The sequence below is a fragment of the Natrix helvetica genome (assembly GCF_964273705.1).
Source record: "Natrix helvetica genome assembly, chromosome: W".
Lineage (NCBI taxonomy): Eukaryota > Metazoa > Chordata > Lepidosauria > Squamata > Natricidae > Natrix > Natrix helvetica.
The window spans coordinates 25,802,042-25,816,778 of NC_138555.1; the positions used below are offsets into that span (position 1 = coordinate 25,802,042).

At 38.1% G+C, this 14,737-nt stretch overlaps 1 protein-coding gene across 1 annotated transcript; it reads left to right on the forward strand.

Annotated features, from left to right (window-relative positions):
- Positions 1-3,090: 3,090 nt before the first annotated feature.
- Positions 3,091-13,472, forward strand: LOC309400277 (vomeronasal type-2 receptor 26-like; the record flags this gene model as incomplete). Its single annotated transcript, XM_081968691.1, has 6 exons — positions 3,091-3,233; positions 3,941-4,232; positions 4,382-5,233; positions 7,712-7,939; positions 10,111-10,237; positions 12,718-13,472. The coding sequence occupies 6 exons, from the start codon at positions 3,091-3,093 to the stop codon at positions 13,470-13,472; spliced, it is 2,397 nt and encodes a 798-aa protein (XP_081824817.1).
- Between the last annotated feature and the right edge of the window lie 1,265 nt (positions 13,473-14,737).

The following is a 14,737-nucleotide window of genomic DNA, read 5'->3' on the forward strand; positions in this document are numbered from 1 at the left end:
TACTTTTGGCATCATCTTCTCAGTGGCAGTTTCTAGCATTTTGGCAAAGACTATCATTGTAATTCTAGCTTTCATGGCTACTAAACCAGGATCCAGAATTAGGAAATGGATGGGGAAGAGACTGGCTGTTTCTATTGTTCTTTTTTGTGCTTTTATTCAAATGATTATTTGTACAGTATGGCTATCAATCTCACCCCCATTCCTAGATGTTGATATGTATTCCATGCCAAAAGAAATTGTATTGATGTGTAATGAAGGGTCAACCATCATGTTCTACTGTGTCCTTGGTTTTATGGGTTTCCTGGCAACTATTAGTTTCATAGTGGCTTTCCTGGTCAGGAAGTTACCTGACACCTTTAATGAAGCCAAATTTATTACCTTTAGCATGTTGATATTTTGCACCATCTGGCTATCATTTGTTCCAACATACTTGAGCACCAAGGGGAAATATATGGTGGCTGTCGAGATCTTCTCCATTTTGTGCTCCAGTGGCGGGTTACTAGCTTTTATCATTTTCCCAAAATGTTACATTATTCTGGTAAGGCCTGATTTAAACAACAAGGAACAGCTAAGAAGGGGAAGAATTTAACATTGGGTGCAAATAAATAGATTTCATTAAATGTATTTCATTTTCAAGTAAACATCTCTACATGGGGCTCCCCTTGAGATGCACCCGAAGACTACAGTTGGTCCAGAATGCGGCCGCGCGGGTGATTATGGGGAGTACTAGATACTCCCATATAACACCTCTCCTGCGCGAGCTGCACTGGCTCCCTGTGGTCTATCGGGTGCATTTCAAGGTGTTGATTACCATCTTCAAAGCGCTCCATGGCACAGGACCTAGCTACCTGCGGGATCGCATCCTGCCCCATACATCCCTATGACCAATTCGCTCTCACAGAGAGGGACTTCTCCGGGTGTCGTCCACTAAACAATGCCAGAGGGCGACGCCCAGGAGCAGGGCCTTCTCTGTGATGGGCCCAGCCCTCTGGAATGACCTCCCCCCCGACATTAGGATTACTACCGACCTCCGCTCCTTCCGTTCAAAACTCAAGACCCACCTTTTTCAACTAGCCGGCCTGGCTCAATTATAGTTCCATCTTTATCCTCCTGGCAATCTTTTAAATTTGTAATTTTATATTGGGGTATTTTAATTTTAATTTTATTAAGACTATTACTATGTATTGTACTATGCGATTTTGGCACCTCCTCCGTGAAATGTTTTAATTGTATAATCTGTGTTTTTATTTATTGTACGCCGCCCCGAGTCCCTTCGTGGAGAGGGAGCGGCTAACAAATATAATAAATTCAAATTCAAATCTTTTATTTTATACAGCTTGGTTTCTGTGTTCCCATCATATAATCTCCTTCTCTAAAACTGAAATTGAATACAATTTGTTAATTACATGAAAGACAATCTATTGTCAGTGTAACTGCAACCAGTTATCTGTAAAAAATAACTCTTCTGCATAGTTGAAAAGCAGCAGGGCATAATTGTCATCTTATGGAACATAGGTGTCACATGTCCAAAATGACTTACACCCATAACTGTCCATGTTGTAGGAGCTAAAAATTTGGAGAGTGTCCAAGTGGTATAGGGTTTCCTGCCTAAGCAGGGGGTTGGACTGGAAGATCCAAGGTTCCTTCCCACACTGTTATTCTATTCTATTCTAGTCTATATACGTAGATATAAATTACATTGCAGTAATCCATTCAGGAAATTACTAGGGCATGATTGACTATGAGCAGAGCCTCCCAGTCCAGGAATAGACATAACTGGTACAAAATGCAAAGCATAAATGTCGCCTGCTCATCAAACGGGAGCCACAAGTTCAGATGGATCTCCAGATTGTGCACAGGATGTGTCTGGGGGCCATTCAGAACAAGAGATGGAAGATTCTCAGAGCCAGAGGGTCCAAAATCCCAAATCCACTTGTCTTTATTATGGCTTTTGTTGAAGACTGTTGCTCCCTCATCCAGAGCCTCACAAATTCCAAGACAGAAACTGGATGATCTGGGATAGGGATATATACATACTTGGGAACAAAAAAAGGCAGCAGATGGTGATATCTCATCCCAGACTGATCAACCTCCTGAGCAATTTCATATAGAGAACAGAGAGCATTGAGCCTGTAGAATCTGTGGGTTGGGCCCTTCCTCCCCTATAATATGAACAGGGACCAGCATATGTCCCTGTCCTTGTTGCAGCATGTTTTGGAAAGAAAGTTTAAACATTGTTGAGCTACGTTAACTATTATTATGCTTCTTACTTTGGTGAGCCTTCATATTGCAACATTAAACTAGCATTAAACAATTTGTTAAAAAATAATATTAAAATTTAATATTAACCCTCTGATGTCCAGATTTTTCTGTAAAATTAAAATATGCACACCAGCCTGCCCAATGTAATTTTTAATCATAGGCTTCCTGAAATATACAAAGAACCCGACTTTGTAACTCAGAAAAAAATGGATATTGAAGAAACACTACAAGGTTACATTTCTTTCTTAACTTCCTGCTTCTTTCTTGTTTTCTAGCTTTTTTTGGATATTTTTAGGTAATATTTCCACTGCAATTACTAATTTAATTAGTTTTATTTCAGTGCTATCTCTTAATTTCAAGTGAATGTTTGTACTCAATCAGATAGGTGCAACTATCACCTTGTTCTCGGAAAATAAAGATGTCCAATGGAGTTTTGGGAAATATCCAATGGACTTTTCTATTCATGATTTTGTTTTATCTATAGATTCTCAGCTAGGGATGCCTTCCCTACAATTATCTATTTAAAACCAACAACTTCTGAATTCCCCATAGATCTCGAACGTGTTGCAAGAACTGGAAACCTAGAAAAGCAATACAACAAAATAAAAAGACATGAGGAGACACAAGGTGATGTTCTAAACTGGAGTTAGAATTCTGAATTTTGACATTTGTGTTTACATAGGGACCTATTTCAGACTATCTGAATTAATGAAAGGGATGAATTGGCTTAAAGAAAGAGCTGCTTCATTCGTGATTGTTGTATTTGGAGCATTAATTATACTGCTTTTACCCAATGTGTTGTGCATGATTCCTAACATGAAATGCAGCATGAGTGAGCCTCTGCCTTTTCTTCACCAGCACTATGAACCTGGAGACTTCGTTATTGTTGGCATTTTGTCTGCGATCTACATATTCTATTCAGTGATGGACTTCAGTGAAGCACCATCTAGTAATCTTTTTGATGAACTCCTGTAATTTTATTTGAAACACAGATATATTTGTTCATTTGTAATGTTATTTCACTTTTCTCATAGGCAAAGAATATTTTACATAATGAGATTTTTTTAAAAAAATATGTATAATGTGTGTTTATTGAGCTGTGATTTTCAACACATTAACATTTTGTGGATCCAAGTAAGAACTTGGGTGAATAATATAGATAATAAATTACTGTATATTTTATGCAATGCCAACTAAAGTTCAACACATTTGGGCTAATTTTCATAGGGCTTTTAAAAAGACTGGCACCTTTATCAAATATCTTATTTCCATATTTTTACTGTCATAATGGTAAGGATGAAATAAAAAAGGGAAAGTAGTTAAATTAAAAAATGTTTTCATGGTAGTGAGCAGAAAAATGAAGAGGAAAAACATTTTTAAAAATTGCAAAAAACACTGTGCAGGTATTTGCTTCAGCATAATTGATTTCAAGTATTTCAGAGTCCAAAGTCATTTTATCTTGAAAATTGTATTACAAAATAATATATTGGAGAGGTACAGAAATCATTCTTTTAACCAATGTATTTATAATATATTTAGAGTACTGGGCTTGTAAAAACTGGTGTAAAATATCTAACTGAAGTACATATTTTATGTACTTTAAAATATGTTGTCATAAACTCTATTAAATGTCATACCTTGAACAATGTAAAAGAATATACTATAATCTTCCTTTCAGAGTGATGACACCAATCTATCAGCAATTCCTAGCTTTGCAATTTGCAGTCAAGGAGATCAATGAAAATCCCCACATTTTGCCCAATGACACCCTGGGCTTCCATATTTATAACAGTTATTTCACTGCAACATGGACTTACCGTGCATCGTTAGAACTGTTCTCTACCAAGGAGAGATTCATCCCTAACTACAGCTGTGATATGAAGAAACGACCAATAGCTGTCATTGGAGGACCAACATCTTCAGCTGGAGCCCACATGGGCACCCTCCTGCCTCTTTACAACATGCCACAGGTAACTATGGCAAAACTATGGCTAGAAGGCATTTTGAAATCACAATTAATTCTTCATTTTTGATTCCTGGGCTTTTGTTTTCTGTAACTTTTTTTATACAATTAAAAAATCCCCCTCCCCCCATCCCACTTTTCCATCTATTTCTTCAGTTCATCTATGGATCAACTCCAGAGATAAAAGAAAAAACACAGACTGTTTCATACCAACAAATGTTCCCAAATGTGCACCACCAATACAATGGAATTCTCCAATTGATGCTCCACTTCCAGTGGACTTGGATAGGGGTGTTCCATACAAATTGTGAGCATGGAAAAAAGTTTGTACAAAATATGGTTCCCATGTTTTCCCTGAATGGCATTTGTTTTGCTTTTATTGAAACTTTGCCAGCAATTTCTTATTCTAATAATATTTATGCTTCTGTGGAAGCTGGGATTGAAAGTTTGAAAGTTATTATAAGAAGCTCTGCTAATGTAGTGTTAATCCATGGTGAAGCTGAAGATATGATTATTTTGAGGATATTCCCCTCCATTTCCCAACTGGAAGATATACCATTAATGGAAAATGTTAAAGTGTGGGTGCTGACAGCTCAGATGCATTTCACATCACTTCCCTTCCAAAGGAATGACGACATAGACTTCCTCCATGGTGCTCTCTCCTTTGCGATTCACTCAGGGGAGGTTTTGGGATTCCAGGAATTTCTTCAGATGAGAAAGCCTAACATGAAAAAGGAAGATGCCATTATCAAGCTCTTCTGGGAAAATGCATTTGAATGTTCCTTCTCCAACTCCATGAATGGGGAAGTCATCTGCACTGGTGAAGAAAAACTGGGAAATCTTCCTTCAACTGTATTTGAGATGGACATGACTAGCCACAGCTACAGTGTCTACAATGCAGTCTTCGCAGTGGCACATGCTTTGCATAACATCCAAGCATCCATATTCAGATACCGAGCAGGAGATCATGAATCGAAACTAAACCTTCTGAAACAACATCTCTGGAAGGTAAAGTTCTAACCAGTAAACTGTAAATGACAGAGGGTTGACCATATTTGCAGGTAAACTATTAGAACCTAGATTGGGGAGGGTCACAATTTTCCTAAGTTTTTAAATTAAAATAATTAAAATTAAATTACTGTATTTTTTAGAGTATAAGATACACTGAAATATAAGATGCACCAAGATTTTGAAGAGATAAATTTTTGCACTCTGCAGACTACCCAAACCCTCTGCATGTCTCATTTTTTGTGAAAAATGGGGAATGCAAAGAGTTTGAGAGCGCTGCAAATGGGGGACAAAAATGAGGAAAAATCAGCCCATTTCTCACGAAAATGAGCCCTTTTCGTCCCCCCCCCAAAAGGACATGCATAGGCTTTAGGAGACTTGTAGAGTGCTCCTGGGGCTAGTGGGCAAGAACAAGTAAAAAATGACCTTGTTTTCTGCTTGGTTTAGCCCTCCCGAGCCCCCAGGAGCACTTTGCAGGCCTCACAAACCCTCTGCATGTCCATTTTTGTGAAGGGAGCAGGGTTTCGGGAGGCTAAAAATGCTGCATTCAGTGTATAAGACACACAGAGATTTTCACCCTCTTTTGGGAGGAAAAATGGTGCATCTTGTATTCCAGAAAATACAGTAGATAAATACACCACACTGCAATCATGTGAGATGTGTCGTACTTCCCATTAATAATATGCCAAATTCTTTGAAATTAAATCCTTTTTTAAAAAAGAGTTAAGAAAATGAGTACCACTTAAAGCTAGAATGAAATCGAAATCTGTATTTATCCTTAGCAGGACTCAAAAAAGGGATTGGAAAGGAAAAGCCAATTTGGTCTAGTGATTAAAGGACAAGGTTAGAAAACAGGAGGCAGTGAATTCTAGTCTTCCTTAGAAATGAAAGACAGATGGGTGACTTTAGGTCAGTTACACTCTCTCAGTCCAACTCATCTCACAGGGCTGTTGTTGGTAAAAGAGGAGGAGGAAGGAGTATATCCTTCTGCCTTGACTTATTTATAAAAATAATGAAGGTGGGATAAAAATAAGAAAACAAAAATAGGTGTTGTATACTGATTGGGAACTTGAAAAATCTCTCTATATATAAAATTAAAATACCACTCATGCATAATTATGAAATCTCCAGAACCATAAAGCCTACAAACTTGGAATTTGGCACATATGTTCCTCTCAGCCTCTAGGTCCTTGCTAAGAAAGGATTTTTTTTTTGAAATGACCATTAGATCATTAGTATTTCTTACGTTATTATGAGAGAAGGGGACAGGAGAGGCCAATCATAACCACTCATTAATTTTCAAGCTGTAAGTGTCAGTTTAGCAAGACCACTCACATAGTTTAGGGACCCCGAGTCCCTTCGGGGAGAGGGGACGGTCTAAAAATCAAATCAAATCAAATAAATAATAAATAATAGTTTAGTAGCAGAGCACGGGTACCCAGCTAGCAGCTTGTATATTAATAGCAATAGCATTTGAGCATATATACTGCCACATAGCACTTGACAACACTGTCTGGTTTACAACATAGAGACATTATTTGCATATTGCCCCAATGATCTGGGTCCTCATTTTACTGACCTTGAAAGGATGGAAGGTTGAGTCAACCTTGGGCTCTGTCAGGATCAAATTCCAGACTATGGGCAGAGTTTGCCTGCAATACTGCACTCTAACCATTGCACCTCCAGGACTCGTGTAATTTATTTATTTGATTGATCACGTACCATTGTTGCATTTATTATTACTGTAACTGATAGTCCATAAACCTTGCTGCTGGTCTTCTTCTCTTTCTTTCCACTTTATCTAATATTAGAAACTTATCTATGGAACTATGTCTTCAAATAATGTATAATAATTTGTATATTATCCTCCACAAAAAGAAACACTGATATTTTCATGAATTGAAGTTGAACTTATCTTCAAGGAATTGCTGACTTTATTTTTTTAAAGTTAAGATATTTAAAGCTTCAGTGTGAAATGTAATTGCTAATTCTTCTTCTTACCAACATATGGTTGTGAAACTAATCATTTTAATGTTTTCCTGAAATAAAATGGAAATCAGGAGCTTTTTATTCAGTTTTCACTCAATCGTTTTTCATGGATATAGATATTTTATTAATTTGTGCTGCTTGTTATATCTCTTATTCTGTTTGGAACAGTGGTGGGATTCACTTACCTTCCCTATCGGTTTGCAAATGGGAGTGCACACGCCGCATCTGTGCATGCGCACCACATTTGCACATGAGCATGTGCAGTGCTTGCACATGCATGGTGCTCATACATTACATCAGGGTGGGTGGGCAGAGCCTCCCATAGCCGCCGCTACCGGTTTTCCCAAACCAGAGCGAACCGGCTGAATACAACGTCTGGTTTAGAAATGATAATTGTCCTAAAGAAGACAAAGAAGATGTAATGCTATTCTTAATGTACTGGAATGTTTACTGTACTCTTTTTTATTTTTCTTCTTTTTTAAAAAATAGTTCAATCAGTTTGTAAGGAAGGTATCTTTCAATAACAGTGCAGGGGAAAAGGTTTCCTTCGACCAGAATGGAGAGTTAGAGGCTGGATTTGATCTTATGAACTGGATCGTATTTCCAAACCAGTCTTTTCGGAGAGTCAGAATTGGAGGGATCAATGGAATGGGTTCTCAAAAAATAATGTTTTCTTCTCTTGAAGAATCTGTTTTGTGGCCTAGGAGATTTAATCAGGTATGTATGCTGCAATTACATTTTAGGTTACTTTCCATAGTTATTCCATTTGTTAGAAATATTTACAGATCCAACATCTCACCCTCCTGTTACATTCAGAAATAAAGCCCTCCATGGCTTTTTTTCTACTCCCATACATTGTCCAGGCCACGAGTCATTGTGTGTATGGAGAGATATGAATATATGAAAAAGGATGGTGGTATCAGGTATAGAATTTAGGGACTTGTTGCCAGGTTTCCGACAGATGCCCTAATTAACTCATGAGCCTAGAGCCAAGTTTAAAAAGAAATCCAGGAGCAACTTGTCAGCATGTACTCGAGTGAAGTGAGCTCTGCCCCATATAATTTATGGCCCAACTATGACCCTTCCCCCCTCCTCCTAAGGTGTGTCATAAATCACATTCTCAGATGGAGCATTTTCTCAGGCTGTAGAAAGCATGCCTTTCTGGCTGGCTCTAGTAACTTGGGACACAGCCTTGGGAAAAGTATGCATGGAATGTCATGGCTGTTGAACTGCTCGGTCAGTTCTCCCCCACTTCTGCTTCTTCCTCTTCTGCTTATGGCAACTTGAGAGCAGGCCAGGAATGCTTTACAAGTTTGCAGGTGGCATATGTGAAATTGATAAAAAGATAGTTTGGGATTCCATAAGTCACATGCATAATTTGTATGTGTTATCCAAAAGACCAAAGAATAAAGATAATTAAAAGGTTTAGAACTACTTTTTATTCTGAATAGACAGTTTAACAGATAAAATAATTTCATAAATATTACACAAAGCCTTAAGAGATAATAAAAAGCTCACAAGGAATTCAAAAATATCCATTTGTATCTGCTTGCCTCGTTCATTTTATATATGGCCACTCTGACCTATTCAAATAACTTCCTGAACTGGAATATCATCGTCAACCTTCTAAAGATGATTCTGACACTTCTACAAAAGGTTGTGTTGTGTTCCAAAGAAGGGAAAAATGGGATAAAAAGACACACCAAAATATCTTCCTAATTTGTTATGAGATGTCAAGGGAATTTAGAGAAAGTGTTTTCCGTAGTGGTTCCCAATGTATAGAATATCCTGCCCCATGATGCTTTGGGGCATTTGAAATGAAATCTTTCACAATGATTTATACTTCTTGTCTAGTGATTTTAATCTTATTTTACTGATTTTTAGTTTATTATCCTTGCTTTGTGGTATTACATGATTTCATACTTAGCAGATATTTTCATTGCAAACCACCAGGAGCTACTCTTGGCAGTATAAAATGTAGATTCAAAAGATGGAGTGCAACACTGAGGAAAAAAGATCACTCGTTATTAGAAATCATGATCGTTGGGTTCCAGTTCATAGGAGAGCAAAAGAAGGGGAAAGATTTTGACGGGAGTTGTGACTTGGGGAACAGGAAGCTTTGGGTTCTGTTTTGCTGGAAGTTATTTAGTGTCACAGTGGGTGGGTCAAATTATTTTTACTTTATTGGAGGAGGGATGTTTCTATTTTTACTAAGGAGAAACAGCACTTAGACTTATATACCGCTTTATAGTGCTTTACATCCCTCTCTAAGCAGTTTACAGAGTCAGCATATTGCCCCCAACAATTTTCTCATTTTACCCACCTCGGAAGAATGGAAGGCTGAGTCAATCTTGAGCCTCGTGAGATTTGAACTGCCAAATTGCAGGCAGCTGTCAGTCAGCAGAAGTAGCCTGAAGTACTGCACTCTAACCACTGGGCCACCATGGCTCATAAATCAGTGTTTGGGAATTGTCTGTCCATGTTAATGAGTGATGGGAGATTTAGGTGCATGGTATTAATCTAGAACTGAAAGGTCTATGAATTTTCACCCAAATACACTGTTGCAATTTCCTTAGTGGGTCTGATGCTAAGTGCCTGCAAAGCCTGAGTCCTCATTATCTTTTGTTGGTTTAGTTCTAATGAGGGATAGCTTATTTTCTCCTGGCCTGACCAGATTAAGGGAATTTAGTTTTAGCACAGAAATATCTGATTGGATTATGTAAATAAGGGAGGGTGGTTAAGCATGAACTTGATCTTGTTGCTGAGGCCCTGGAAGGGATCCTCCATTTCTGGTTTGCCACAAGAAAGTGTCACAAACAATATGCAAATAAATAATAAAGGTACAGCCTTGTCCAATGAGCAGCATTCTCTCCTTTCTTAATGAACAGGTCCAGCCACTTTCTGTATGTAATAACAAGTGCCGCTCAGGATACAGTAAGAAAAGGATAGAATCAAAGCCATTTTGCTGCTATGATTGTCTTCGATGTCCTGATGGAAAGATTGCTAGCCAGGAAGGTAAGGGAGGTTGCATGGAGAGGGGGAAGATTTACTGATATCAATACTGCAAGGAGTGCCTTCTTTTATTATCAAAAAATAGTTGATGATTATGACGTTGTAATTCATTACATAATATTGCAGTATTTTTTTAAAAAAACAGAAATAGAATCCCTGTTGGATTTTCTGAGTTTCCTTTGCTTGCTGCAGATGTTTCATTACCAATCTAGGTAACATTATCAATGCATGGGGGAGTTGTAAACCAAATACTTTATTCTAGAAACAATCAGCAAACTTCACCTCCCATGGAGTGATAATGTTAGTCAGCCTGCTAATGAAATGTGTGCAGGAACAGAACAAAGCTCAAAGAGCCACAAGTACTCAACCACATAAACAGCTGGAATAGTGAACTGGACTTAAACAGAATTAATTAAAAGCCCTGGATAGGACGACCAGAAAAATAGTAGTAATGAATTAGGCTCTTTACCCACGAAGTGATGTTAACTGACTCTACTTACCAGGAAAGTTACATAGGTGACTATGTAATATATGTATGTACCAGTAATAATAGGAGTCTTGAGTGCACCACTTAAACACCATTGACAAAATCATTGGTCAATTGCAAAAGCAATTTTACCCAGAATAGCTTATATCCTGTGACAATACCTCTAACACCATCAAACATCAACATCTGCCTATCCCAAGTCCATAGGAAATACCAATAGAGGGACAAAAATCCCAAATGCAATCAAAATATGTGGCTGTTTGATTGATATTAATGACATTATTTGTAGTTATTTTATTTGTGGTATAACTGGATATAACAATTTTGTTTTCTCAACTTTTTTAGAAATAGGCATATAAAATTGGTTAGGCAAATTAAAATGAAAGCAGAGATCACATTGGACTTCCTGACCACTTTCCAAATTCCTAAATGGTAAAATCACTCTTAATGTTGTGATTATTACTTTATGAGTTTAGACCAATTAATTGAGATAACGTTTGGAGTTCATTTACTGTCAAACATACCTGCATCTGGTAGCACCATTAGAAAGGGTCTGTATGCACTTGGTCTCAAAGTGTCAAAACAGTTTTTAATCTGCCTTTGAAAATTAAAAAAAAAACAGTTCTGTAAAATAGTGCATATTTAACTGAAGTAGTAATAACTTTAGAGTCTTTCTTTCTCCATGATCCCCAGCTGTCAATTACTAATTTTTTACGTGTGGTTTTCAGCAGTACAAGTGAGACTTCAAGCTAGAAAGTCATGTAAAAACAGAATATTTATGGATTGCAAAATAAAATTCCAGTTACAAATCCCAATTGCAAATACTGCACAGATACAGTATAGGTGGTACCTTGCACAATAGTAGTAACTGTGAGAGGGATCTTAGAGTCCTAGTGGACAACCATTTAAATATGAGCCAATAGTGTGCAGCAACTGCCAAAAAAGCCAACACAGTTCTAGGCTGCATCAACAGAGGGGTAGAATCAATATCATGTGACATGTTCATACCATTTAATAATGCCCTGGTAAGGCCACACTTGGAATACTGCATCCAGTTTTGGTCGCCACAATATATTAAAAAAAATGTTGAGACTCTAGAAAGAGTGCAGAGAAGAGCAACAAAGATGATTAGGGGACTAAAGGCTAAAAGATATAAAGAACGGTTGCAGGAAATTGGTATGTCTAGTTCAATGAAAAGAAGGATTACGGAAGACAAGATAGGAATATTCCAATATCTCAGGGGCTGCCACAAACAGGAGGGAGTCAAACTATTCTCCAGGGTAGGACAAGAAGGAATGGGTGGAAACTAATCAAGAGAGAAGCAACTTAGAACTAAGGAGAAATTTCCTGACAATTAATCAGTGGAACAACTTGCCTCCAGAAGTTGTGAATGCTCCAACACTGGATGTTTTTTTAAGATGTTGAATAACCATTTGTCTGAAACGGTATAGGGTTTCCTGCCTAGGCAGGGGGTTGGACTAGAAGGCCTCCAAGGTCCCTTCCAACTCTGTTATTCTATTTGTTTCTAATGTACAAGTGCACAAACCACAGGTACATATTGACTGCTTTTTAATGTACAAGAAACAAATTGAATTATTTTGTTTGTTTTGCTTTGTTTTTCGAAGAAAATTTTGAGAGTTTCCTAGGAATTGCATTTATTTGAAATGCAACGTATGTCCTGACTTTTTAGTCATTTCTGCTGATAGACCTTTATGCGAATGATGGAAAGTTATTTGGTTCCCAAATTCTAACCAATTATCATATGACAGCTACAGTATGTTCACATTTGATTTCTGAAAAGAATTTCAGAACCACCCTATATTTAAAAAAATCATGTCTTTTCTAGATATGGACGACTGTTTTCATTGCTCAGAAGATCAGTACCCAAACAATAACCAAGATTTGTGTCTCCCAAAAGTGTTAACCTTCCTGATGTACGAAGAAATTTTGGGGACCATTTTAGCCAGCTCTGCTATTTTCTGTTCTTTCATTACAGCTGTAATCTTCTGGATTTTTATTAAACACCAGGATACTCCTCTTGTTAAAGCCAATAACCGGAACTTGACCTATGTTCTCTTGGTGGCTCTCTTGTTATCTTTTCTTTGTGCTTTGCTCTTTATTGGCCAACCATCCAAGGTGACATGTGTCCTTCGTCAAACTGCTTTTGGAGTTGTCTTCTCAGTGGCCATATCTTGTGTTTTAGCCAAAACTGTCATTGTAGTTCTGGCTTTTATGGCCACCAAGCCTGGGAGCAAGATCACCAAGTGGGTAGGGAAAAAGCTTGCCATGTATGTAGCATTTGGTTGCTCCTTCGTTCAAGGGATTATATGTACAGTGTGGCTGATAACGTCTCCTCCATTCCCTGATGCAAACATGAGTTCAATGGTGGAAGAAATAGTCCTGGAATGCAATGAAGGATCCAACTACATGTTCTACTGTGTCTTGGGCTACATGGGCTTCCTTGCCTTTATTAGCTTCATAGTGGCTTTCCTAGCAAGAAAATTGCCTGATGCTTTCAATGAAGCCAAGTTTATCACCTTCAGCATGTTGGTCTTCTGCAGTGTCTGGTTGTCCTTTGTTCCAACGTACCTGAGCACAAAAGGGAAATATGTGGTTGCTGTGGAGATTTTCTCTATCATAGCTTCCAGTGTTGGAATACTGATTTGCATCTTTTCCCCCAAATGCTTTATCATTATCTGGAGATCTGATCTAAACAAGAAACAAAAGCTAAGCATAAAAAAATCCACATAAGAATGTAAAGCTGGATGATCCATAATCCTTCTGCATTAGTAAACAGAGCCTTAGCCATGCATTTGATATGTTTGTGTGTGTCAGTGTGTCTATATTTGTTATGAAAGTATAGGAGTCACAGCCCTTAGTGCTCCTACCACCACTGGGACCATTTAGCCTTTGCCTTTTCACATGCTCTCTCATTGCTCCTTCAGGCTCTGCTACTTCTCCAGCTTCTCATATTCCTTCTTCCTGATGTTGTGTCTTTGTGCCATTACAACTATCACTTCTTCTGTCTCCTCCTCCTTATCTTTTCCCATGGTATCCAGTTGATTAATTAATTAAAACCTGCCTTTCTATCTGTTTCTGGATGTCCAAAGGATCTTAGCCCTATTATTTTCTACAACCTTCTCTGGAATCTCCTTTATGAGGTTATGAGGTCCTTGGGAGGGAATAGTCCATACATTGTACAGATGTTTCTGTACACATCATTAGCTACTTGGTTGTGCCTTTAAGGTTATGCTACCCCCCTGCATATTATATCTGCCAGTATATGTTGGACTGTCTGTGAAGTGTTTGCACAGTCTGTACCTTGGGCCCCGTCTAGTACAAAGGAAGTACTGATGTCTTTTAGTCCAGATCTTTTCAGCCACTGGTAGGATTTCCTAGTGTCATTCACCTGTGTAAGTTGGACATCTATGTTTGATATAGGCTCTTTTCCAGTGAGTCTTTCCGTCTCATTAGGTGGCCAAAGTATTTAAGTTTCATCTTCAGGATCTGGCCTTCTAAAGAGCAGTCATGGTTGATCTCCTCTAGGTTTGATCACTTTGTAGTCCAAGGGACTCTCATGATGTTGTCTCCTACATATTATTGAATTCTAACTTTGTAATTATCAATATATTTTTCAACTACATGTTCTAATCCCAAATGATTTCTTCTACCGACTGCGGTACCTGCCATTTCTTGTTATTTCACTGGAAGAGTATAAATAATATTTCTATTATTAATCCCACCAGCATCCCTGGCTTTTTGGTCTACATAGCCAGGCTAACAATTTGCATAGTGTAGACTTTCAATTCCTGTGCCTGGTGCTCCTTAGCATCACAGTGTGTTAATATCTGGAAGCAGTTCCATACGTGGAAGGCGTAGACATTTTGATGAGGTACCGATGATTAGTACTGTAAGCAGCCCCAGACCTCTCCTGAGTGAAGGAGTAGAACACCTGCCAGTTTGAACTGAGGTAATGGAATGTGAGGCAACTGGCTGTTGGAAGAAAGTAGACTGTC